Source organism: Sander lucioperca, chromosome 6, assembly GCF_008315115.2.
Source record: "Sander lucioperca isolate FBNREF2018 chromosome 6, SLUC_FBN_1.2, whole genome shotgun sequence".
Classification (NCBI taxonomy): Eukaryota; Metazoa; Chordata; class Actinopteri; order Perciformes; family Percidae; genus Sander; species Sander lucioperca.
In genome coordinates, this window is record NC_050178.1 from 11220781 (window position 1) to 11245395 (window position 24615).

The 24615-nt window shown below is 37.1% G+C and overlaps 4 protein-coding genes across 12 annotated transcripts; 2 read left to right on the top strand and 2 right to left on the bottom strand.

Moving 5' to 3' along the window:
* Window positions 1-24: 24 nt before the first annotated feature.
* Window positions 25-8927, top strand: sycp1 (synaptonemal complex protein 1). Of its 5 annotated transcripts, none has more exons than XM_031301879.2 (35): window positions 25-279; window positions 818-947; window positions 1148-1232; window positions 1347-1405; window positions 1520-1684; window positions 1824-1891; window positions 1989-2062; window positions 2173-2231; window positions 2371-2437; window positions 2618-2691; window positions 2778-2886; window positions 3463-3557; window positions 3646-3830; window positions 3928-3995; window positions 4075-4136; window positions 4475-4591; window positions 4707-4811; window positions 4968-5071; window positions 5171-5288; window positions 5416-5486; window positions 5570-5651; window positions 5741-5803; window positions 5881-5943; window positions 6031-6093; window positions 6201-6317; window positions 6403-6513; window positions 6615-6707; window positions 6811-6885; window positions 6991-7077; window positions 7171-7317; window positions 7544-7603; window positions 7744-7815; window positions 7905-8012; window positions 8130-8195; window positions 8304-8927. In XM_031301879.2, exons 2-35 carry the CDS (start codon window positions 819-821, stop codon window positions 8442-8444), a joined length of 3162 nt encoding a protein of 1053 aa, XP_031157739.1. In that variant the 5' UTR covers window positions 25-279; window position 818; the 3' UTR covers window positions 8445-8927. The 5 variants fall into 5 exon arrangements, with proteins under 5 accessions (XP_031157739.1, XP_035858115.1, XP_035858113.1 ...); XM_036002220.1 differs by having other exon boundaries at window positions 52-410; XM_031301880.2 differs by lacking the exon at window positions 25-279 and adding an exon at window positions 460-588.
* On the bottom strand, window positions 7600-10574 carry si:ch211-105j21.9 (cell wall protein DAN4). 5 transcript variants are annotated; one of them, XM_031301887.2, is made up of 4 exons: window positions 10357-10574; window positions 9573-10073; window positions 9325-9477; window positions 7600-9241 (listed from the first exon to the last, which is right to left on the bottom strand). In XM_031301887.2, the coding sequence occupies exons 2-4, from the start codon at window positions 10060-10062 to the stop codon at window positions 9111-9113; spliced, it is 774 nt and encodes a 257-aa protein (XP_031157747.1). In that variant the 5' UTR covers window positions 10063-10073; window positions 10357-10574; the 3' UTR covers window positions 7600-9110. The 5 variants fall into 5 exon arrangements, with proteins under 5 accessions (XP_031157747.1, XP_031157749.1, XP_031157745.1 ...); XM_031301889.2 differs by having other exon boundaries at window positions 7600-9238; window positions 9573-10068; window positions 10357-10567; XM_031301885.2 differs by having other exon boundaries at window positions 9573-10068; window positions 10357-10567.
* Window positions 10575-11290: 716 nt separating this feature from the next.
* Window positions 11291-19253, bottom strand: slc5a8l (solute carrier family 5 member 8, like). The gene is made up of 15 exons (XM_031301883.2): window positions 18261-19253; window positions 17777-17842; window positions 17469-17520; window positions 17092-17159; window positions 16579-16733; window positions 16218-16358; window positions 15999-16128; window positions 15805-15893; window positions 15347-15459; window positions 14290-14357; window positions 14098-14184; window positions 13301-13488; window positions 11990-12099; window positions 11777-11862; window positions 11291-11660 (listed from the first exon to the last, which is right to left on the bottom strand). The coding sequence occupies exons 1-15, from the start codon at window positions 18612-18614 to the stop codon at window positions 11547-11549; spliced, it is 1821 nt and encodes a 606-aa protein (XP_031157743.1). The 5' UTR covers window positions 18615-19253; the 3' UTR covers window positions 11291-11546.
* A 2203-nt stretch (window positions 19254-21456) lies between these two features.
* On the top strand, window positions 21457-23482 carry tshba (thyroid stimulating hormone subunit beta a). The gene is made up of 3 exons (XM_031302140.2): window positions 21457-21684; window positions 21792-21982; window positions 22837-23482. The coding sequence occupies exons 2-3, from the start codon at window positions 21821-21823 to the stop codon at window positions 23113-23115; spliced, it is 441 nt and encodes a 146-aa protein (XP_031158000.1). The 5' UTR covers window positions 21457-21684; window positions 21792-21820; the 3' UTR covers window positions 23116-23482.
* The last annotated feature ends 1133 nt before the right edge of the window (window positions 23483-24615 follow it).

The following is a 24615-nucleotide window of genomic DNA, read 5'->3' on the forward strand; positions in this document are numbered from 1 at the left end:
TCAATTTAAAAACTATGAATATATAATTTGAAGTTCCTAGAGTTCGCTGTGACCGCCGGGCGGCAGGAACCGCTTTTAAAAACGCTTGCTTTTTCGGGAAACGCTCTAGCGTTTGTCGGACAGATGTCTCGCGCCGCGGTGCTGTGAAACCATAGCGTCACATAAACATAACAATGATTCTTGCACGCGCCCCATACGGTCTTCAAAATAAAACCGTTGACCGTTAACTAAAGTTAGCGTTTAGATGTTCTAACGTTAACTTAGCATTCCCAACGATAGGTAGGTAACTACCCGGCCGTTGTTTGCCAAAATAATATCCTGACAACGTTAAATGGTTTGCCTGGCATCTAATTTGTTATTGGTTCGTATGAATTAGCTAGCTAGCTACTAAAGATGAGTAAAATTGTTAGGTTAGTTTAGCTACGTTAGTAACGTGAGCTAGGTTATAGCGAACTAACGTTAGCTAGCTAGCTACATAAGCTAACGTCAAGTGACGCCGGTTAACTTGATAGCTGGCTAGCTAAACTGAAGTTCTAGTAACAAGCTAATTAACATTAGCTTAGTTAACGTAACGGGTTAAGGTAACAGGTAGCTAACGTATTAGCTAGCTAGCTATGTCAAATAGAATAATGTGACGGTTTCTGACATTAACGTTATCTCCTACGCTTGCTAGCTAGCTAGCTACGTTAGTCTGACAAAAATCTAAATTGCCCGTTAACTTATCCGTTAAAGCGTAATAAACTGTACTTTACGTTATCGTTAGATAATGTTAATATAGGTAACGTTACGTTAAACAGTATTTATGTGATAATTTCAGGATGGAGAGAGACCGGGGTTTTAACTTCAAACTGCTGGTACCTCCCAGGGTCAATAACGGACAGGTATCGGCTGTTCGACCTCAGGAAATCGTTGAGAACTGTGGAGATTTCATGAATACAATGCTGCAGGTAATGTATTTAACGTTAGCCAATAGTTAACCACCAGTACATTTTAATGAATAAAATCAAGGCAAAACACTCTGATGCTAGCTCAGCGCTGACACTGTCTGTCAGCACAATAATACGCCAACCATTAATGAAAGGAAGCAGCAGAGGTAGTAATCATTAATTCACATGACGACTAAGCATAACTGCTGTTTTCCCCCTAGGGTTACAGTAAAGGCTTTGAAAAAGAGCAGAGCATGCCTTTCCCCAATACAAGTATGGTTGCACCAACTAAACCAACCAGACAAGGTATTTATTTTATTTAGTATAACAACACAGGCTAAAATTTCAGCACAAAAAGTTGGCATATATCATAAACCTTGTAATACATTTATAAATAAATACATTTTCTCTCCTCTAAAGACTTACCAAGATACCAAGATACCAAGATGAAAGTCGTGCCACCAATGGAAAAAGGCGAGGTATTATTTTCATTGTACAAAAATTTGAAGCATGCATAGGATAAATTTGGCCTTTGTGATGTGTTTATTCAAAAGTATGTCAACTTACTTCCCATCATTGTGAATATTCCCCAGAATAATTGCAAACCTGGACAGCTTTATTCCAAGCTGTTTGAAGAAGTTGAGAAAATTAAGTGCTGGAAGGTCAAAGTTGACTGTGACACTGTGCAAAAGGATAGGAGACTCCAAGAAAACAAAAGAACAATTGAAACTCAGCGCAAAGCCATTCAAGAATTGCAGGTGTGTTCCTCAGTGACACGTTTTTATTTATGTCTTTCTCTCTCACTATAAACAAACATATTCTTGATAATAGACGAACAGCGTACTCCAACACCCTTTAATGTCTATAGTGGTATGTATTGTCTGTGTGTCTTTACAGTTTGGAAATGAAAGTCTCAGTGTGAAGCTGGAAGAACAGATCAGTGAAAATGAGGATTTGAGGAACAAGTATGGGTTTTGTTTGAAAATATGACACACTAGACATGCTCTGTAAACGCCAAATAAACATGACAATCTAATTTTAAATGTATAAAATGTTTTACAGAAACAACGCAACAAGGAACTTGTGTAATATACTCAAAGATACTTTTCAGCGGTCAGCTGAGAAAATGCATTTATGTAAGTAAAAAGTGCTTCACGTTTTTCTACCTCAGCATGTGTCTTAAATTGTTGAAGATAAGGACACATTGCTGCATATTTTATTTATTTTAAGTCTTTACATTTTCTAGTTGAATCTGAAAGAGAAGAAACACATCACCTCTTTATGGAAAATAGTGGGAGTATTCAGGTAAAACACCTCCAAATCAGTATCATAATGAAATGCCTTTTTTCTTTTAATTAATTATACTTTGTTGGAAAGAAGTCAGTAAAACAGTACGACATAAAGTGTTTACATGTATGTTTTACGTGTAACGTTTTTCCTGTAGAAACTGATTGCAGCATTTGAAAGCCTTCGTGTTCGCGCAGAAGCTGATCAACAAGAGATGCAGAAAGGTTTTTTGTTGTTTTGTATTTTTACTATTACTGTAGCCTTTTCACTACATTAACTCCAAATCATAAGATATTTAATTATTATTATAAACTTCAAATGACAAAGGATTAATTATTGGTATGTTAACAAGCAAGAGAACACGTCCACCAACAAGAAAAATTAAACATTTTATCTTTTTACAGTCAAAGAGGACGTGCTGCAATTTGAAGTTCTAAAAGGAAAATATGATCAAGAATATAACATGAAAGAGAAAGAGGTTAGTAAAAATGTAATTCTCTTTAGATCAGTTCATTTGGGAACTTTTAAAACAAACATCTTAAGGATTGATGCTCACATTCACAGGTTGCAGAGCTTCAAACTAAAATTAAGGATAAGGAAAATGAATTACAAAAACTCCTGCTTGACCTCAATGAAACCCAGAAGCACTGCAAACAACTTCAAGAGGCAACAAGTAAGATCATATATATGTATATTTTTAGATTCAGAATTTTGCTAAAGATAAGTTTTGATAAACTTTTTTTTTTTTTTTTTTATTATTCATAACAGTTTTAATAAAGAGAATGCAAATGTTAGTTGTTTATTAGGTTAAGTCAAAAAAAAAAAGTTATCCGAGCGGCAAATCCGAGTGGTGCTCGACGCCAGGGGTAGCGCAGCGCATAGTTGGGCGGCACTGCTCTCCCCATAGGAAATCAATGGAATGGCTGGCGCTAAGCGGTTTTGCCGCCTATCATGTAGACTAGGTTCTGTAGGTTTTGGCTTATATGTTACAGCAGCTTTGATTGCAACTTTAACAAACAATTGAATACCTGAACTTGTATTACTAATGTTATAATTGCTCTCATTTCTTGTGTGTGAAGTTTCTCAGTGTTTTGGTCTAACTGCTTATGAAAATGAGACTAAAAGTGGAAAATTAGGCCTTACATATGTGTTACTGTAGTATTAGTAGTACACTTTGTTATTTGAAGGTACACTTAAGAAGGATACCAAAGATGATTTGGTGATGATTAAATATTTACTTACTTTACAGAGGAACAATATGAACTTCTCAAAAGCTCAAAAAGTGAACAAGAATCCCTTCTCCAAAAACTGCACACTGCAGAGCAGCGCTGTAAAGAAACTGAGGTGTGTTGAGATTCTTGTCATTTTCAGTGAATCTGGGCTCTGTGTCGTGCATTGTCTGCTTTGATTAAAAATGTTTTCTATCCCTCAGAAAAATTGTGAAGCTGCTGCTGCATTACTGGAACAAAGTAAAGAAGAATATGCAGAGATGATTCAAAACAAAGACTTAAGTTTGCAGGAGCTCAGCAGAGTTACAAATCAACAAGCAGATAAGTTGGAGCAAATTCAGACAACCTCTCAGGAGCTACAGAATTCCCTAACCTCAGAGATACAGAGGTATAATTAGCTCCTTAAAATTTAAAGCATTTTCCATTTACCAAAGATTGTTTGTTTTTTTTCATGCTGTTTTTTCTTGTCATAACCCATTTTCAAGGGCTGGGGAACTTGAGGATAAACTCATGGCAAGCAACAAGGAACTTGAAATGAGAAACACACTTTTAGGTAAGCCTCACTGAGTGAAGTATGTCGATATTTTTATTTGATGTTCTTTCAAACTGAAAAAAATAAATGTCCTTAACAGGAGAGAGCATCGAGCAGAGTGTAAAAAAAGATGAGCAGATCAAAATCCTTGAAGATGAACTGGTAGGGTGTATTTAACCCTTGTGTTGTCTTCCCGTCAACCTTGAAAAAATGTTTTTGACGCCTTTTTTTCACAGTTTGTTTTTGCTTTTTCCAACGTTTTAAATTGTTAAATTTTTCTTCTACACATTTTCAGTGCTTATTTCTACGTCCCATATTTTCTGATATAAAACAAAAATTGAAAACGGCTCAGTGTGACCCGAAGTCAACACAAGGGTTACATTTTTTTTAATTTTCTAGAAGTGTATTTTTTTTTTTGTTTCTCCACCATTCATTGTAGTCTGAACACTACAGAAGAGTACTTTGAAGACACTCAGAGTAGGCTTTTCTATTGTTCGTAGGACAAGATATCTAAATCTGTTGAGTCCATGAAGGGTAAGAGTGACGTCACTGAAGCCAGAGTGGAGGAACTCACAGCTGAGCTTTCAAGGAAAACGGAAGAAGTCCAGCTGTTTAAGGTGATACAAATAGATACTTCATCTCAGAAGGAAACATCATGTTTTTTCCATAGTCTAATACAGATACCTAGAAATGTAAGCCCCGTATAAAAAATAAAATAAATTGTTGATACAGAATGAAGCAGAGATTTCCTTTGCTGAAAATGATCTACTAAAGAAGGCTTGTGAAGCTGCTGAAAAGGCACAAGACGATTTAAAGGAGAAGTCTGCAGTGACAGAGGTTTTTACATGGTTTTTTTTCTTGCTGCACTCATCTCTTACCCACTGTGGTGATCTTTTTTGGGAAATTGTTTTTATAATGAAAAAATATTCAGTGATACAGTGTATTATACACAATACGTAGCTTCATAATATAATGTTTTTTATATACCCTCAGATCAAAGTGATGGCGTTAGAGGGACAATTGTTTACCGAAATAAACAAAAATAAAGAACACACCTCTCAGATGGAGCAACTGAGGAAAGACATCATGCAGAATAAGTGGGTCCCTCTGAGCTATTCCATAATATTCACATATAAAATATTACATAAAAGTGTTGTAATCTTAATGTCCAATGTTTAATTCATGTCATTTTTAAGATTAAAGTACAAAGAGTTATTATCCGACTATAATGAGCTGCACTCTGAGAAGACAGCCATTCAACATCAGTTTGAGAGTGGATCTTCTAATGTGAAAGCCATGGAGGCAACCATAAAGGTCTGAATAAGCCAATCAAATGTGATAGATGCCTGTCATGTGTACATTAGCTGTTTGCATTAGGTGTCAGATTTATTACTGACTATCATATGAATGACAAATTCTGAAAGCTGTTTTGATTGATCAGGTGAGTGAGGAGAAGGCTGAGAATCTCACTAGAGAAATTCAAAGACTGGAAGAAGAAAACCAATGTTTACGGTGAGTTTGCACTTTAGAACCTAAAGTGGTTTGACATTGTGTCAGTGTGTCGAGATTAAGATTTTTATATTTTCATTAAATAGAGAGGAAGTAAACTCCATTAAAACCAAAAGCCAAGGGAAATATCAGGAAACTGAGACTCTGCAGAAGAAAATGCAAGAAAATGTAAGTATGCCAACTAAAACACAAGGCTTTGTGAAGATGTCCGTTCTAAAAGTATTACAATATTATTTCTTTGTGATTTTTGTGTATAGTGTGACCATCTGCAGGAGGAAATTGCAGAAAAAGAAAAGCATATCAAAGCTATGGAAACCAAGGTGATTGAAATACAGAAAATGTAAAATGTCATTATTATTGATCGTTTTCTGGAAAAAAGAAAATGTTTGTTTTTTAGCTGTGCAATCTTCGGAAAAAATGTGAAAGTAAACTTAAAGCCCAGGAGGAATACCAGAAAGAGGTTCGTCATGAGTATTAACTGTAGAGTTACAGTACATGGAATAGAAGTGTTATTTATGGAGCTAACAGTTAAATTGTATATTTTCAGAATAAAATGCTTAAGAAACAAATAGCAAAGGAGAATGCAAAATCCAGTCAACTTGAAACTGTGGTATGGTGATGGTTTTTTTTTCATCTTCCATTTCTTAATGTTGACACAAAATATGTAAAGTAATAAATATACATCTGTGTGACGTCGATGGTTGGTTTTGTCTTTAGATCAACAGTCTTCATGAGGAGTCCCAGAACCTTAAAAGACTCAACGAAGAAGACCAGCAGAAATTGCTTAAGGAGCTTGAGTCCAAATCAACCTTTACAGCAGAGCTTGAAAATGAGGTTACTTATATAATTTTGTGTTATTTACCACATTTTGTAGCTCCTCATAATTAAAAGTTGAGAATAAAAACACATTGTTTTACAGGTACAAAAACTCAGATTAACAACAGCAGAGGCCATCAAGAAAAAGGACGACACGGAACTCAAGTGTCAACACAAGATAGCCGACATGGTTGCACTGATGGAAAAACATAAGGTAAAGTCATTATAAAGTACTTTTTGCTGATTGAAATGGTCTTCCAAACGGTCAATCCAAACATATGTTGCATTGGAAGGAACTTGACTTTTTATTAATAGAGCCAGTATGACCGAATGGTTGAAGAAAAGATTGCAGAGCTTGATGAGAACAAGAAGAAAGAGATGGAGGCTGTTGCCCATAGGAAATCACTGGTATGATGCTGAACAGTCATAAATTAACGGTTATTAACATATAAAACTGAATTAGATATTAAAAATGAATAAATGATATACAAAACTAAATTCTTTAAATCAGGAGTTGGATCTCATTAAGCACAAGACAGATATTGATCATCTGAAGCAACAGCTGAAGACAGAAATAACAGAGAAGGTATGTTGTTTGAATCAGTTCCATTTTAATTCTGGCTGAAACAGGTTGTGCTTTACCTTTTGAGAGACAGTTCATTCTTTGAGAAACACTTTTCATTGCCATTAGGAAAACATGCAGAAGAAGCTGACCGACTTAAAGAAAGAAATGTCATCAATAACAACCACTCAGCTGTCAGAAGCAAGGAACAAGCAGGTACAACATCTGTACATCAGTAAATAGGCTACCACTAATTACGTGATTTGTCATCACATGTACTTAACCAAGAATACATCTTTAAAATTCTAGTCACCTGCCTCAAACTGTAAACAAGGGAGAGGTGACGAGACTCCAAAAGAGAGCTCTTTGAAGAGACACACGTTTGACTTCTCCAAGGCCAGGAAAACTCCCTCCTACAACAAAGATAATGGAAGTCCTGTCGTTATGAAGAAATCTGTAAGTTTAATCTACAAAACATTTTTTAAAGGTTGCGGAAAAGGTCTTATTTCGGGCACATTCTTAATTGTTTTTCTTTTCATCAAATCTTATTTTGTATGTATTATTACTGGAATTTTAATGCATTTTCATGGTCAAGACAGGCTGTGTGAAAATACTGTAGACATTGTGATTTCCCATTGCCAAGAGATACATTAAACTATGATAACATTTTATGTCTTCTTAGCTTAAGGAATCTGACACTGAATCCATCAGAAAATCGTGTGGAACAACACCAAAGAACAAGGTGGACAACAGTTTAATGTATTTATAAAGTAAATGTTGACTGGTTATGATGTATGACATAAAAGTTAAATCTATGTGATTATGTCTTCTATTGTAGCAATCATAATCATAACACTCAGACTGATTGACTTTTCATCATAGGAAATTCACAATGAAGACCTGAAAACCCTAAGACATATTACAAACAGGGTTGGCGGAACAACCAAGATCAAAGTAATATACGGTATTATTCTGACATTTTCCAAAATTAATAAAAATAGTAATGACTTTTGCTGACATTTACTTTTTGTATTCCTTTACAGTCCTACAGAATAAGGACACCTCCATCTGCTGAAAAGGCAGCACGCTGGGGAGACAGCCCCATAGACCTTGACCCCAAGTCTGACAGCTCTGATCAAAACGATCTCTTGGTGAGTTGTATTTCATTGGTTATTGAATGGTTTATTTGTCAGAAGAATACAGTATCATTGGTTCTGTGAATATATTGTAGAAGAGCTGATTTGGTGTCCTGTTTCTCTTCTTGGCAGACCTTTGCAAGTGCACCCACACCCAATCTTCCCGCTCCACGCGGCAAACTCAACATCTTTAAAAGGGTACATGCTATTTGAAAATGTACTGTATTTATGTATACATGAACAAACATGAAATAATCCCTGGTAAATTTTATAAAAATAAAAACAAATGAATCAACAACTTTTCAGATCCAGAGCCCTGCCATTCATAAATCCCCAGGGAATTCCTTGAAGTTAGCTGCAATGAAAAGGATGAGAGATGCTGGTTGGACGGCTGTTACTGGCTGTGACAAAAAAAAGAAGACGACCAATGAGAAGATCTTTGCGTGAATAGGGTTGTTACAGGTCAGAAAAATAGTAACCATAACAATATTAGACAGGTTCAGATGTTCATATTCCAACTTTGTTTACATGCATATACAGCATCGTTAGGGATCAAATAGACCGTAGTAATAATATTCACAGGCCAATGTATTTCTTAATATGCATAGCATTGTTCAGGATCAGTTAAACAGTATTGTTAACAGAAATATTTAGGTATTCTGGCTTTTTTTAGTTTAGTTGTTTAGAGGTAAACGTTAAGTGACTGCAGAGTCACCTTCTACGCTTTTAATGTTTGTTTGTTGTAGCGCTGTTGTTTTGAATAATTTATCTTTACTGGTGTTCACATGACATCTCATTTGTTCTGCACAAGCTTGTATTGTTGGTGTGGGAAATGTTGTAGTTGTTAATGTATTAATAGCTTCATATATTTAGTATATTTATGTATCCTAGTATTGACAGTGATATAATTAAAAGTAATGTTCAAATCGATCAGCATTGTCCTCGTTTGAATTTTCTGCCCATCCTAATGTTCCCTTCCTCTCTGCCGTTAGCCTCTCATGAAGAGGGTGAAATACAGTCTTGAAATTGTTGAAATTGGTGGATGAAGAAAATTGGTTTTGTTCATCCTATCAAGCACCAATGGTGACATCTGAAACTGTAGGAACTCTCTTCTTAATGGAGGAACTGGAGACGGAATTGCGATTGGTCTGCTGGGGCTGTTGGTACGTTGTCGTATATTGGATGGCCATCATAAAGTCCTCCAGAAATTACGAGCGTGTCATCCTCTGCCGCAAATGCATCTGCTGAAAATAAAATAGGTACATTTAACTGCTAATGATAATTGCAAATGCATGTATTGATTGTATGATGAAGGGGAAGATCTTACCCGTGTCATCAGTGTTGTTCAGAGGTTGATGCAAGTATTGGATTTTATGTTTGCATCTGTGAAACATGAACACAACCAATGCCAGAGCAAACACTCCAAGTACAACGCTGAAGAGAACAGTCAGATTAAAATCTGAAATGTTAAGTCCCAAACCTAGTAACACAGGAAAACAAGTCATTCACGTTGAGTTAAATATCAATTTGTAATGAGCAATTCAATCATTAATAAAGCTGACGCCTGCTGCTTACCTTGTGTGGTTCTGTACATTGAATCTAATGTTGTTTTGACAGTGTGAGATGGATTTGCCGTATTTACTGTAGTATCAGGTGTATTTATGTAACCTATTGTGGTCTGTATTGTCGGCTTTGTCAGTGCAGTAAATGTTGCAGTGCCAGGTGATGTGGTCGTCAGTGATGTACTATTTGTTAGAGGAGTCATGACGGTTGTTGACTGAGAAGTCTGGAGAGGACTTGTGCTCTCAGTTGTAGCTTCTGTTTTGGTGACTGTTTCATTGTCCCGGGTCGTGCTGGTAAATGGAGTCGTGTTCTCAGTTAAGTTTGAGATAACAGTCACACGCACAGTAGAGTTGGATGAAGTTACCATCGTAGTTGTGTGTGTCAGGTTTAAGCCCGCGGTTGTTACAGTAGATGTGATAGTCACATTATTTTCTGTTTGTGCCACAGCAAAAAGGACCAGAAGGTAACAAAACAGGGTAGCAAAGATGGTATCCATGGCCATTAAGTCCTGTACTGGGAAACAAGACATGGGCTGAAAAACACCTAAAATAAACACTGTAAAATCTGTATAACACAGTTTAAAACCTAAAGTCTGTGCAATAAGTAGGTCATACGCATTACATTAACAGATCTGCAGGAAATGACTTCAGGCACACTAAGCATGACTGCATACGCACTAAGAAACCACATAATTACCTACCAACTCTGATCTGTTGTGGTTACGTAGATGGAAACATTTCTAATCTCTCGCACTAAAGCTTGACTAAGTCCAAACCTTATGACGGATCAGGCTCACCTTGTTTTGTTCTTATTAGTAAAAACAGGAACTTGGTTCACTTCACTAGCAGCGAGTCTGCCTCCATGTCATGGCTGGCTCCACTTCCTATAAACCTGGAACAGCTAGTGTTGATTTGCTGGCATAGTGGCAGGTGAAAGTGGGCCGGCCACTTCTTTGTAAACTTCCTCTATTGTATGTTGTCAAGGGGACAAAGGACACATTTATTACCTAGACCAGTTTAACCAGTTAAGTTTATTTTTTACTATCTCTCTCTCTCTCTGTCTCTCCCTTGCTCAGTTCAAATAGATTTTGCAGCGCTGAGTAGAAGAGAATCTGCGTTGCATTAGCTACTTGGCTTCACTGTCCTGTATTTTCTTTCACATACATACAAAGGTCTTACATTCACTGGAGTTCTCTGTGCTCAATTTGTATGCTTGTGTACGTGTGTTTTCAGTCAAAAGGGTTGGACTTTTGTACAAAATGTTTATTAACAAGTAGAATTTGTGACTAATTAATACAGGTAGTTCATAAAGAGTGCACAATTTCCATATAAAAAAATAACCAAGCACTAAACAAATAATTAGAAACACGTGGCCATTGTTCCTTCAATACAGCAATGCCATCATACATATTGTAAAATATCAAACCGTATTCCAGTGTGCCTGTCTGTGTCAATATGAAATAAAGTACAATGTCCAGGTAGAGAATATAGAGCTATCAGCCGCTATCAGGGAGAACAGTTGTACAAAGGGCAATAAAAGTAATGTTACCACATTGCTGCTAAACAGGAAATGGGAAGAGCTCAATCAGAGTGGGGGAAAGATGTGGTGACCTTGTGTTAGTTTAAAAGCCTTCCTTATTGCTCTGATGAATACAATAAGCTGAAAGGTCCTGGTTTAAAGGATTGTCATGCCACAAAATGTTCTTATGGTATTCTTGTTTTTGTCTTTTCTGTTGTTCAAGCACCTCAGTAGGGTAGCATCATACATATGCAAGCTTTGTAATTTGAGTTATATCCAGTTTAATTTTAGTTATGACTAGTTAAGTTCTTTCTTCATGTAAAGTCTGAAGTATTTGCATTTTAATTTAAGCAACATGTTTGAAACACATAATTCATATCAACATAAATAGGCACATACCGGTAATAGTTACAATTATTTGTTAAAAAAAAAAAAAATTGTATCAAAAAATTTATCGTTATAGCATCATTACAGTTTGGTGGCTTTTTCAGCGTCTTTACTCGTCACGTCAAAGTCTGTGAATGTTGGGTTGTCAGCTTCCATATGAAAGTCTGTTGCAGCCTTTTCTGGGACTTCTGATGCCTGTAGTGGGTTGAGAATAAACTATCAATAACATATATATATATATATATATATATATATATATAATGTATCATTACTTTGTTACCAATTATTTAACAAAAGGATCAGTCTCCTACCTCTGATTTACTACTGCAGCCGAAGCAGAACAGATCACTCATCTTCACAAACAGATCAGGGTTCATTTTTTCTTGCTTGCATCCACCTTAAAAAATAGATACATATTCCCATAACTGTTTTATGGTAGCTTTAGATAATAATAATAATAGACCATGCAAGCATTGATGTGTCTCAGCAGTGGTACAAGTAGAGGTTAGGAAATAATGTCTCACCTGTGATCATGCTCACCAGCAGGCCAGACACCATTGTGGTCAGTGTCCCCAAGAGAGATAAATAGACGTAGGACAGAGAGTACCAGGAGTCTGCCAGAGGTGGCCTCACACTGACACACAAAGACATCATTTTAGTCATCATCCTCCTGTTATTGTCCACCTGTTACAACCACATGATCGCCACTTCCTTCTGATACGAATACGAAAAACTTTATTGTCCACAGATGTGAAAATCTTTCTTCGGTTTCACCAAGAATACAAGAGAGACAGGACATTACAAACAGTACATAGCCAAGACGGCAAGACGGACAAAACAGACAATACATTTCATGAAAAGTGACATTACAAAGGTTACATTTACAAAATAATAAATATAGCCTACTAAAAATGCTTGATATACTGTATAAAGTCAACACGCATTGGTGTATTTTTAATGTGTTGCCCTATTTATTAAAGGCCTTTTTATCACTTTTTGTAACCAACATTGAGTGCCTTGACTTGATTTTTTATGACTTTTTTGGTCATAATTCTTCTTCCTTTTTGTGAATTGCATTCCCTTCCATGAGTACTGGTGGTTAAAGGGATTCCAGAAGCGCTCCTGCCACTTCTTTCTTTTATACTGTATGAGGTATTGTTGCAACGATTATCTTTATAATCGATTAATCTGCCAATTATTTTCTCAACTAATCATTTTGGTTTGTCCAACCAACAATCCAAAACCCAAATCTATTCAGATTACTGATATAAAGCAGAGAAAATTAACAAATCATCCCATTTTAGAAACTGGAACGTTTTTTTTTTTTTTTTTTTAAATAGCCTTAACAATTTATCGATAATCCAAATAATTGCAGATTTATTTTCTGTCAATCGATTAATCAACAAATTGTTGCAGATATACATATACATCTAAAGTGTCTTTGGATCTTCTTGCTATGTATTTGGATTTTCACTCTGTGCAATTTTATTGTATTTCATAATTTATTTTGAAATGCATTTAAAGCCTATACAAAAATCTATTTCTGAAATGTAGTCCAGAAAAGCAGTGGGTGCAGCATATTTGATCAAGTTTAATTAAGTTTATGGATTTAGCATTGTAGCATTCCTATGGGAGCATTCCCTCTGTGAGCAGTCTTACCTTGATGACAGCAAAATCTATTATTATAAATCTATTCTTTTCTAGCCCTGAATCAGTTTTGTACTTTGTTCTCATTTGCTACATTTTAAAATGCTAATATTCCTATTTACTGTGACCATATCATGTGCTTGAGTGACAGTAGATGGACCCTTGTTTCATGTGTTATTATGACTCACTCAGGCTGTGAGGTCAGAGGACTGGTCCACGGAGCTGTCGTTGTGTAGTTTTGGCCCATAGTGTTGTTGCAGCCCGCAGTGCTGACATAAAGAGGATTTGTCTTTTCAGCTGTTGCTGGATAAATCTGGCCTCCAATCCCCACCCACAGAGTCAACACAAGACCAATGATCATTCCCGAAAGTCCTCCCTGCAAAATAAATATGACTGCAATCAAGTGCTTTGTGGATGTAGATGGCGCCACATGCACAACGCGAGGCTCGACGTCTCTCCAGTTTTTGCAATTTAGTGTTTATTTACCTGACTATCTTACTTGTTTTCACTCGAAACACTCATGTGAACCGAGTCTACAACAGAGACACACTATTGGATATTTTTTTTTTTTTTTTTTTTATTCCATAACCTGCCCATAAACCTATGCAATATACATATGTATATCACATGTACATATATATATATATATATATATATATATATATATATATATATATATATATATATATATATATATATACATACATACATACATGTGATTATTTATATAGAATGTCTATTTATACTCTCTGTACATAACCCTCTATACTCCTTGCACAGAATACTGTACTCAACCTGAACTTTGGTATTTAATGCTTATTTTGCACTGGTTGGATGTCAACTGCATTTCACTGGCTCTGTACCTGTACTCTGTTAAATGACAATGAAGTTGAATCTAATCTAATCTAATATATCACGTTCCTGTGTTGTCAGAGGGTGCAGCTGTGCATGTGAATGTTCCAGTAAAAAAAAAGAAAATACTCACTATGGAATTTGTTGTGCGGAATAGCATGCCTAAAAGGTAAAGACCAAGAAGAGGTCCACTGATCATGCCAAATATGGACAGAGCTGCCTGAAAACAGAGAACTGTCAGGAGTCGTGTAGTTCTTTACATTCAGCTCTTGGTGGTACAGTAGAGCAACAAATGGCTGCGGTAGTGTTAGTGCATGGTGTTTACCTGCAAAATGCTTCCCATCAATGAAGCAACTCCAGCCATTCCAATACACAGGGCACCAAAGAATACACCTGGGAGATGTTAAAATCAACATTATTGAAATAAAAGAAAGGATCTTATCACAACTTTCAAAGTGCAGATCCAAGCATTCAACGTTGCAAGTTTTCATACATATTTAAATGTCCTCATCAAAATTTAGTTATAGATGTAACAGGTCTGAAAAGGAAAAAAAATGCTTTCTGTAATGTTTCTGCTTAATGTATTTTAAAAAGATATGTTGTCTTGCTTTTCCAGGTTATCTGCAGGTCTTGAAATGTTTTGAGCAATGAATTTGGTTTTAAAAATATATATAAATCTCTCTCTTGCCTTTGATTGGCAGTTTTTTTTAGCATTTATATCAAAGTCAGCATCATCAGACCAGTAGCACACTGTGTAACACTGTCACTACTGTTGGCTACAGTAGCTAGGAAGATCATCGTCCCATAATGGGCAAGTAGTATAGCAAAACTTCAATGAACAGAATCATTTTTATGTGGTTAATCCATCCATCCATTCGTTTTCTGCCCCATATTGTCCTCACTGTTTTTTCCTCATACCTTTACTGTGAAACAAGGTATTAAATTGTGTTATAGGCTGTGTCATTACAAAGGGAGAGCTCTATATAACCCCTATGACTGCACTGTTATGAGCAAGAACATTATGATCTTGTTTAATTACAGAACGGAGCCTCTCCTTTTATCTACTCTCCCAAAAGAAGTTCATAAGACCTACATGTTGCTGCCTGTGCTGGGTTTTCACAGCAGCTCTACCTCAAGAAACGCTGTAAATAACTGTAGCGTTAACCACTGTTTATACAGTGCGCCTGTGAAGTCTGCTTGTAACAGAAACTCTTCTCAAATAATGATTAATATTGCTGTTTTCATTGTATACAGCAATCAGGCCGTCTATTAATTGTTAACGCATGTCTGATCATGTAGTAACTCGTACAGGGGGTCTGGAAGCACTTTAAACTACCTGCTAAGAATAACAAGATAAGATAAGGTTTTTTTACACAACTTACTCAGGCCCATGTTCATCCAGGTGACCTGTTTCTCTGTGAGGTTTTTGCACACGGGAAGAATAAAGTCTTCCACAGTGACAGCAACAAGGGCATTAATGCTGGAAGACACTGTGCTGAAAAAATATTCAAACAGTAAGCTTTTAGTCACTGGACAGAACAGCAAGACTGATGCATATGAATGGCAGATTAGATGAGAGATACGATAAGTCTCAGGTAGCATGCAGATAGTTATTGCTTGCATCATGTATGAATAAAATGACTAGAAATGTAAAAACATTGTCAGTGGAACAATGAAATGGACTACTTTTTTCAAGAAGCAACAAAAACCAGGTACAGTATTGCCAGCTCATTCTTTATTTACCAATGTACCTTATCTACAATATCATTTTTGTATCAACGCAGCATTTTTAACTCAGATTTAAAATATTACATTTGTCCTTGTTTGTTGCAGGCCTCACCTAAGGGTACCACTGTATGCAGCAGCCACAAACAAGCCAGGGATTCCAGGGTAGTCTGCCAGAATATCCATCACAAGGTAGGGCAGCAGCTGGTGTGCAAATACACAGCCATTTTAACTGTTAATAATAATGCTTTGTTACACAACAAACAGCATGATAATGAGTAAAGAGACAATTGCAGCTGCTGCAGTAACCTGGTCTTGGGAGCTTATATCACCATTTGTAAATGGATCACAGTTCTTGTAAATGGAGTACATGGTGAGGCCAGAAAACACGGCCAGACTCACGGTTACCCATAAGCCAACCATGTTCACATACAAAGACCTGAGAGACAAAAGAAGAATTGTCAGTGCACGAAACCATGGCTCACAGCTAATATTATACTGTTTGCATTGCACTGCAGGAACGCTCACATCTTGGCATGTCGCAAGGTTTTGCAGGATATGTAGCGTTGCACCTGGGACTGGTTGATTGAGTAGATGGACACCCACATGATGCTGCCACCGACTATGATAGTCCAGAAAGTATGACGCTTCAGAGGATCTGGGTCAAAACTGGAATGAAAGTCAACAACATGGGAAAGTGTTGAAATGTTTGGGGACATCAACAGTACAAACGTCTGGGAATGTGAGATGACACTTTTGAGGCAATGAGCAGACATAATCAATATTCTTGATAGTTGTGTGCAGTGAAGCTTCCTTCCTTGTATACAAGAGCAATTAGGAATCACAGATCATCATTTAAATGAACTAACAACACTGCTTATGTACTTACTCAAATGCCTCTAGTCGGCCTCCTTTGCCGGCATCTTCCCAAATCTTCGTCAGGCCTCCCTGCAGTACAGCTCCTCTAGCTATAACAGCCACAAAACCTGCCAGCATGGTCACCATCTGCATCACGTCTGTCCAGATTACTGCTTTCAGACCGCCCTGAAACAAAATCCATGGTAGAGTCAGCTTATCATTTCCAAAACTTACTCTTTCCAAATGTAATGCTAGTTGAAGTTTACTGTGATGTTTAAAATGGGTACAATTATATATCATCATGCAGAGAATATCTTTCACATGCAGATCAGACAGTTGTATTAACCACAATTAATTAAACGATCATACCGGAGTGCAATACCACAATGAACCAGACAGCTTTTATTTAACAGTTTCTATGTTTGAAATACATAACATACTTGTACTTGAGGATTTCAGTTTGTATACGTTATTTACCTGTTGTATACTTACTATAATATATCCAATACAATACATAATACTTTTTGAAATTCTCAATACCAACCAAAGTGCAGTAGAGGATGCACACTGCTCCTGTAGCCACCAGCACTCCCCATAGATCAAGCCCTGTGACTGAGTAATCACAAAAAGCTAATTTAATGCTCTCAAAATAACCCTATTGAGACATAACAACATGTGCCAGTATAAGTAACTTTGAAGCAAAGTCTCTATGACCTCTCTGAAATGGTGCATTTATCCATATTGTGTAGCTTGACACTAGCGATGAATTTTCCCTTTAATTTAAAACAAAAACATCAGTAGTATATAAACTCTGTTATCAGGACAAATCAACAATTACACAGGTACCTCTGGAAAGATTATAGCGTCATACAAAGTAAGTTTTATTCATAATTGTTGCAAACATCCCATGTATAGACTTACTTTGATTTAGTGCAAGAGCTGGAGCATAGATGACCAAACCAGTGTACAGGGCCTGGGAGAAAATGCCACCATTAGTTGATTAGGTGAACACAATAAGCATGTGATTAGCATATTAATCTTGGAGTTGGTATCAAGAATCAGTTTTACATAAAGTCAAAAAGAAAAAGGACAGGTGCTTTTTTTTCCATGGTAATTATGGATGCTTGTTCCATTCTTTTTTCCATTTTGTACTTTTGTTTTTAATTATCTAAATACAAAAGGCCATTGAATATTCCTTTTTATTTCTAATAAAAGCATGTTTTAGTTACCGTCTGAACGATGTACATAGATGTTCCAATTATCCGAATAGGCTTGCTGAAGCGCATCTCCAGGTACTAGAAATGAAAGAAAAACCCACCAGACTTCATTAAACCGTTGGTTTAGTTCACACACACTGGTTTAGTTTACACATCCACATTGAAAAAATAAGGTTTGTTTCTTTGTTTTTGTTTTTTAACTTTAATGTCCACTCACTTTCTCATTTTCTTTTGGAGGACATACTTTCATAGCAGTTGGATTCTGCACAGCCGTTGACAGCCATTAACCCTTGATCATTTTATATCAGACATGTTCCTGACTAGTGGATAAATCATTAGCCACATTCACTTTTAAAAGTCTTTTACTTCTGTTACCTACCAAAAAACATGCTTGCCTTATTGATCTTACATTTGATATACATTTTAAGTTATTGCTGCCCCTGTCAGCCAGCCTTTGCACTATTATAATAATTTACAGTCTGTGACATTACCGTACCTCATAGGCGCTGGTGATCCCCAGTCTGTAGAAAAGTGGGACAAAGACCTCAGCAGTGATGGCAGACATGATGGCATAGGAGAAGCCAAAGAGCCAGAAAGCAGCTCCAAACCGGTAGGCCTCAGTTGGTGTGCCGATGACTGTGATGCCAGACATAAAGCTGGCTGTGAGCGACATTGCAACTGGCACAGCTGTCATTTGCCGTCCACCCAGCAAGAACTCAGCGCTGCTGGTCTCCTTGCGGCCTCGGATGGCCTGGAAAAGGCCGACGCCAGCTGACACCAAAATTGTTCCAGCAAACACCACGTAATCCCACACAGAGAATGTGGCTACTGGGCCACCTGTAGCAACCATGGTTAGTTCAGCAGAAGGAGCTTCCTTTTACCAACACTTCTCTCAGAACTGTTGTTAAGAATGCTGAGATTCAGAAGGATTTCTATATTATGCAATCTTGCTAACGTTTAATGGTCTTCCCTCTAGTTTATCCTGAAATTGTGCTCAAGTCCAGTTGTACATGAACCAAAAACCAAAACTCACATTAAAGACAGCCACAAAAATACTTTTAAGTGCATTTCAGTCAACTGTGAGATGTATGTAAATCAGCTGCACTCACATATTAAAAGTTTCCCTTCAAACCTTCAACAGAATAGAAAAATCCAAAGAGTGGGTTTTAGTCCTCTGCTGTTTTCGACTTTGATAATCCAACTATCACCTAGAACAACGAGATACTACTGCTGCACATCTTCAGCATTTGGCAGGAGTCTGGTCTACTCTGATGTTTTCAGGCAGGCTGTAAAGATTAGTTCACTTTAGTTAATAATCCATCAAGGACACTTAATACTGAAGTCCGCCATAATTTCAGTAATTGTAAAAGTAAGTAAATACATTTATTTTACTTTTTTTAAGGTGATGATCCTGTGGTTTGTTCTGATGGCAAAAAAAGAGTTGTTCTGTTTTCAAGATGTCTCCAATCCTTATGAAGTGAAGTGACATAGTGACACATTTGTAGAGCGTCTTTATACAACTCCAGGTTACTCAGTAGTTATGGCTTATCTGAGGAATTTCAGGAAGCAGGTTAAACATTTTGACCTTTTAAAAAAAGTGACAACTACAGTAAAAAATATTGCAGATAAGAAAGAAAAAGTAGGTGTAAGCTGTTGGCAGGGACCTTGATGTCAGTACAGGATAGGATCTTAAGTGTGATTGTGGTATTAGTGATCTAATGAATGGAGATTGTATGGTTGATTTGATTCAAGTCACTCTTGATGAGAACATCAGTTCCAGTCAAATCTTAATGTTTGTAACGGTGAGCTGGGGAGAATGGACAAATACTTAACTTCCACTCCCTCACTGTTTTGTAATGTTCTTTGTGAACATGATTCTTATTCACTGATAGATTTACTCCTAAATGACAACACATGACCAGCCACGGTTATAAAGATGATGTCTTAAATTCACTGAGAAGTACTGGGATTGAAATGAAAAAGAAGAAAACCAGTCTGTCCGATGTATTTATGACATGTATGACACCGTACAGGAATCCCGAGAAAAAATTTGTTTGTAGGAATCCTATTAAACTATAAATAAAGCGGAGATCAAAAACAAATACAACAATGACAAAAACCACCACACGCTTCACAAATATGACCTAATGTATCAGGAAGTGCTTTGTAGGAGCAACAAGCACTTTTTCTTCAGTTAAACGTACGATATGTCATTTTCTGCCGCTAGGGGTCTCCATAGGGGTCTCTCAATCCGAACACTCCGACTTTGTGATGACGTTGTGAAGTAGCGTGGGATCGTTGGAGTTGTCTTAATTAAACAGCCACCATTACCGATGAAAATGCATCTGTTCAAGGACAAGTTCAAGCTTTAGTGCGTAACGTTTTGATATTGTGAACGTCCGTTACATTCAAGCCATTGCCAAATTAATTGATTCAAAGCTAGTTAAGGCTTTCAGCTTCACACAACTCTCTTTGTATTCCTCAGTATGACTATGTTCAGAAGATTGTGTTGTAAGGCGACTTTCATGCGCAGAAATTTGAGTGAAGATAATTACCTCTTCTGAAGAGTCCATCATGTCTTTTTAATCCTCCGTGTCCTCCTTAGCTACTAGCAACTGTGTGGTGGAAGGGTGGGCGCTGTGTGCGATCACGGAAGGCTTGTATCATGTGGACACGCCGACAGTGTTGTTGTCATTACTTAGAATTCCTCATGGGGGAGACAGAAACTACGCACTATAGCTTTAATGTATTAAAGTTTTACATTTTGTTGTGAAAGAAATACAATACAATTGTATCATTCTAATGACATAGCCTGGGTTCGGGTTGCTGTAGTCACTGGTTGGGGCAAACGTTAACTGTGGCTGTTGTTCGCTCTCATTCCAACAAAGTCTCTTAGCGGCGGGGAGCAAGGCAGACGGATTGGGGTGCGCTATTAGTCAACTACCCATACAACTGACGTTACAAGGCAAATTTAATCGTGGGATAGCCCAGTGCTGTTTAATGTGGTCAAAACAATCATACTAAAAATAACTTAATTAGCACATTGACATTGTTTGTAATGTAAATGTTACTGTACAGTTTGCACCGAACATTAGCATGAGCCACTTATCGATAATGAATATCATATAAAAAAATTAGGTCTCCAATGTATTACTGTGTTGCATGTAATTAATGAAACGATGCTTTGTGGCAGATAAAGTGCTGTAACACTGCTGGTGAGTATAATTCTGTGACATTGTATGATGTACAGTTACTCATCATGCTGTTTCGGAGCGTTTCCTGTGAATTAGAGCAACGAGATGGGTTAGAGGTTATAGGACATCACTGAAAGGCGACCAAATAACACACTCCATGTCAATGATTAAAATTACAGATTTCTCTGGGTTTGAACATTGTTGGAAACATTTGGGATAACGTTGTACACAACTAATTAAAATATAGTCGTTTTTAGACATTTTAATGCAGAAATATTGCATATTATATCTTTAATGTTTATCCAAATGAGACATAGATTAGGTTTGTTTTGGAAAAAGAAGTTAAACTCGGTTTCAAATTAATTAGAGTGGCTCTTTACAAAATATGCATTCTTCCAAGCTGAAATGAAGCTTTTAGTGACATCTAGTGGACACTGTTTCAGACCCCTTTGGACACAATCGGATACAGAGTTGCACAAAGGGTTTCAGCTGGTGCAGAATCCTTTGCCTCAGTTGCCTTGGTTATTGGATGAACTTTGTTCATGAAGGAAATCATTAATTAATGTCATCCACATAATGGACTAAAAGTTTAGTCCTTTCTGTTGGTCACAGATAGAAGATAACTGCTACCTTGGAAACGGGTGGATTATAAAACGTTCCCATAAATAGCAGGGATGTTTAGACTCAGCATCATCAGGCCTGCAGGTGCCCGCATCTCTCGAGCAGGTGACTCACTCATGCACAGAGGAACAAATAATATTAAGATACTAAACATTTCATACTCTCTGTTATCTGGTTGTCAATTTTACTCTTTATCTTTCCTTCCCATGCAGGTCCCAAATTGATTGGGCAAAAATAAGACATGGAGACCGCAGTGTTCACCTGCTGTCTCCTTTTTCTTTGGTTCAGCCCAGCTGTTCCCATGTGTTTACCCACTGACTTCACCCTGTATGTGGAGAAGCCAGAGTGTAATTTCTGTGTGGCGATCAACACAACCATCTGCATGGGATTTTGCTACTCAAGGGTATGTATGTACAGTATGTCCTACATTGTCATTCATTTCTTCAGGTGGAAAAAAATGATGTGAAAGTTTTTTACAATGACCAATGAAAATTCTCAATTCCGATTGGCTCGACTTTTAGAAACCTTTCTTTCGCCAGTCAGAACATATTTCCATTTTATCATAACCAAAGTGTTTAACCCTCTAAATTGGAACTCAAATCGTTTGTAAGGAAATATAAAATAGAAAGGACATAAATAAATGAAATAAAATGCACAAACACAATAAAATAACATTTATAAAATACAACAAAGACAGATTAAACTCAAATGTATTTATAACATTTAATAATGCACTTGTTATTAAATTTTAGAATGTATTAAATTGGCAAAATCATGAAGGAAAGGATGGAGTAAAACATATAACAGGTGATCTTTTAGAAAAACTATTTCTGAGTAAATATGTTCCTTTTAAAATCATTTATAACTAAACTAATTTGGAGTCTTTGCGTTTAAAATATATTTTGACACCCTTAACAGAAAGTTTAAAATGTGGTTATATTGTTGAACATGACTTAAGTCTGACCAACATTTTGTGGCAAGGTTAAAATTGTAAAAGAGATGTTTTAATTTATTTTTTCACAAAGAAATACAGCAAACCTTTTCAAAATCCATGTGTCTACATACAACTTTTCGGCTATAATCCCTGACATGAGTACAACATGAAGCAAGTTTATTGAAAAGTTAACAGCTGTGGGTGACATCAAGTAAAGTCCCATAAAATGTAACCATTTTGTGCACATTTTCTCCCATTTTCAGTTAAAATCAAGCACCTTAAATAAAGTTTTGTGTTCTCATGTGTTTGTGTATGGTGAGCAGGACAGCAACATGAGGTATAGACTCGGCCCACGCTTCCTTATCCAGAGAGGCTGTACCTATGACAATGTGGAATACCGCACAGCCATACTGCCCGGCTGTCCTATCAACGCTAACCCCGTCTTTACCTACCCAGTGGCTCTCAGCTGCCACTGCGGTGCCTGCAGGACTGACAGCGATGAGTGTGCACACAGGGCCAGCGTGGACGGAGCTAGGTGTACCAAACCAGTGAGACGTATCTACCCGTACCCTGGCCAGAGCAACTACATGATCCCTTTCTGATTCATCTGTTGTTATCAGCTTGTCTCTTTCTTTTTCTGTTAAAATGACCAAGCTAAAACTGCATGATTCATGAATGTTTTAAGAAGAGACAAACTTAATCATTTAGTATGCGATGGATACGGTGACACATCTACACTGTCTGTACTGGTATTGTACCAGCTTGTTTTATTGTGCCTTTGTTGCCCAACGTGTCTGTGCTGCAGCTGGCTTCTCCAGTTACAATGGTGGGGGGTTGATCCTAGTGCGTACTTTTGTCTGTGTCATTATTCATCCTCCTGTTCTCGTGTGTGTGACTCCCAGAGTTATTATGTTTACTCTGAAAGGGATACTCTGTATGCAACTCAATTAAAGCTGAAGTCTCTAAATACCTCTCTGATAAGCTGTGCTTGACTTAATCACATCCTGTGCTGACCCATACTGTAGCTTTCTGTATACATAACAAACACAAGGCCATGACGCACAATGTCACCTCACTCAGGATACTATCTTGGTCTCAGCAGTCATCCTGTAAGGCACATGATTGTAGACTTATTAAATGGATTATCAGTGAGCATGTTGAACCACAAAGATCAGGCACAATGTCCGCAGAGGAGTCACCAAACACCAAAATTACCATGTGACTTTCTGTTGAGTAATTTTGTCTCAACCCAAGTAGAGCTTGTATGCAGAGTTTCCCACTCTCAAAGGGAATTTGGGAAGACAGCTGGAGCTTATTAATAGAACAGCAGTTCAGAGTGGGAGAATGTATGATTAAAGTCCATCATGTGAATCTATGTGACATGGCTCTGTCATCACCTTATTTTATATTCTGCCACTTCTGTATATTGCAGCATTTTTCTGTCAGTTACAATTTCTATATTTAGGTGTCTCAGTGTAAATGAGAAAACTATTTTGTTCAGATCAGCTGTTTAGTGTATGTAACTGAGCCTTATTAGTCTTATTTGTTGGTTCTGCAGCTCTGACAGCTTCTCACATTTTGAAGCATTTAGCAAAATATAAAATAGAATAGAAAGCTGATGGCTAAAGGCCATCGAAACATCAGATTTAAAAAGATAACACAAAGGATCATTTTCCCCTCAGAAAGAGACAGGACTGGTGATTACCATCTGCATTACTTCAAGTTATACCTTTGTGCCACTGATGCCTTTTGGAGCAGAAGTGGAACAAACTAGTTGAGCTCCAGCTGGCTGTTTGGGTGGAAAGTATGGCTGAAAAACCAGTTTGAAAAATGTGAGGCCACCATGACCTCAAGGAAGTGTGTACAACTTCTGACAAGCCGACACTCTGTTTAACCTTGTAAACAGTCTGCTGACAAAATGGCCATTCTGGGATCTGTAGTCCATTGTTTGTCTTTGTCTATCAGTGTCGATACTGCTCCTTATCCTTTGACCCATACATTATGTCTTCAAATGTGGTTAATTTTTTTAACTGCAAAGGAGTGCCATGTTTTTCATCTAATGAATTCCCTGAGTACAATAAAAGTATATAATCTAGCATGGC

Bases quoted from the DNA above. Each gene is read 5' to 3' on its own strand.
- sycp1 (XM_036002220.1), top strand. The intron at 4,592-4,706 runs GTGATACAAATA...TTGTTGATACAG, and splicing joins AAGAAGTCCAGCTGTTTAAG to AATGAAGCAGAGATTTCCTT. The intron at 5,487-5,569 runs GTGAGTTTGCAC...TTCATTAAATAG, and splicing joins GAAGAAAACCAATGTTTACG to AGAGGAAGTAAACTCCATTA.
- slc5a8l (XM_031301883.2), bottom strand. From the start codon at position 18,614: ATGGTTGCTACAGGTGGCCCAGTAGCCACATTCTCTGTGTGGGATTAC. The intron at 17,160-17,468 runs GTAAGTCTATAC...GTGATTACTCAG, and splicing joins AGCTCTTGCACTAAATCAAA to TCACAGGGCTTGATCTATGG. The intron at 11,661-11,776 runs GTAGGAGACTGA...AACCCACTACAG, and splicing joins GCTGCAGTAGTAAATCAGAG to GCATCAGAAGTCCCAGAAAA.
- tshba (XM_031302140.2), top strand. From the start codon at position 21,821: ATGGAGACCGCAGTGTTCACCTGCTGTCTCCTTTTTCTTTGGTTCAGC. The intron at 21,983-22,836 runs GTATGTATGTAC...TATGGTGAGCAG, and splicing joins TGGGATTTTGCTACTCAAGG to GACAGCAACATGAGGTATAG.
- si:ch211-105j21.9 (XM_031301887.2), bottom strand. From the start codon at position 10,062: ATGGCCATGGATACCATCTTTGCTACCCTGTTTTGTTACCTTCTGGTC. The intron at 9,478-9,572 runs GTAAGCAGCAGG...CTGTGTTACTAG, and splicing joins AATGTACAGAACCACACAAG to GTTTGGGACTTAACATTTCA. The intron at 9,242-9,324 runs GTAAGATCTTCC...TTTTATTTTCAG, and splicing joins GAACAACACTGATGACACGG to CAGATGCATTTGCGGCAGAG.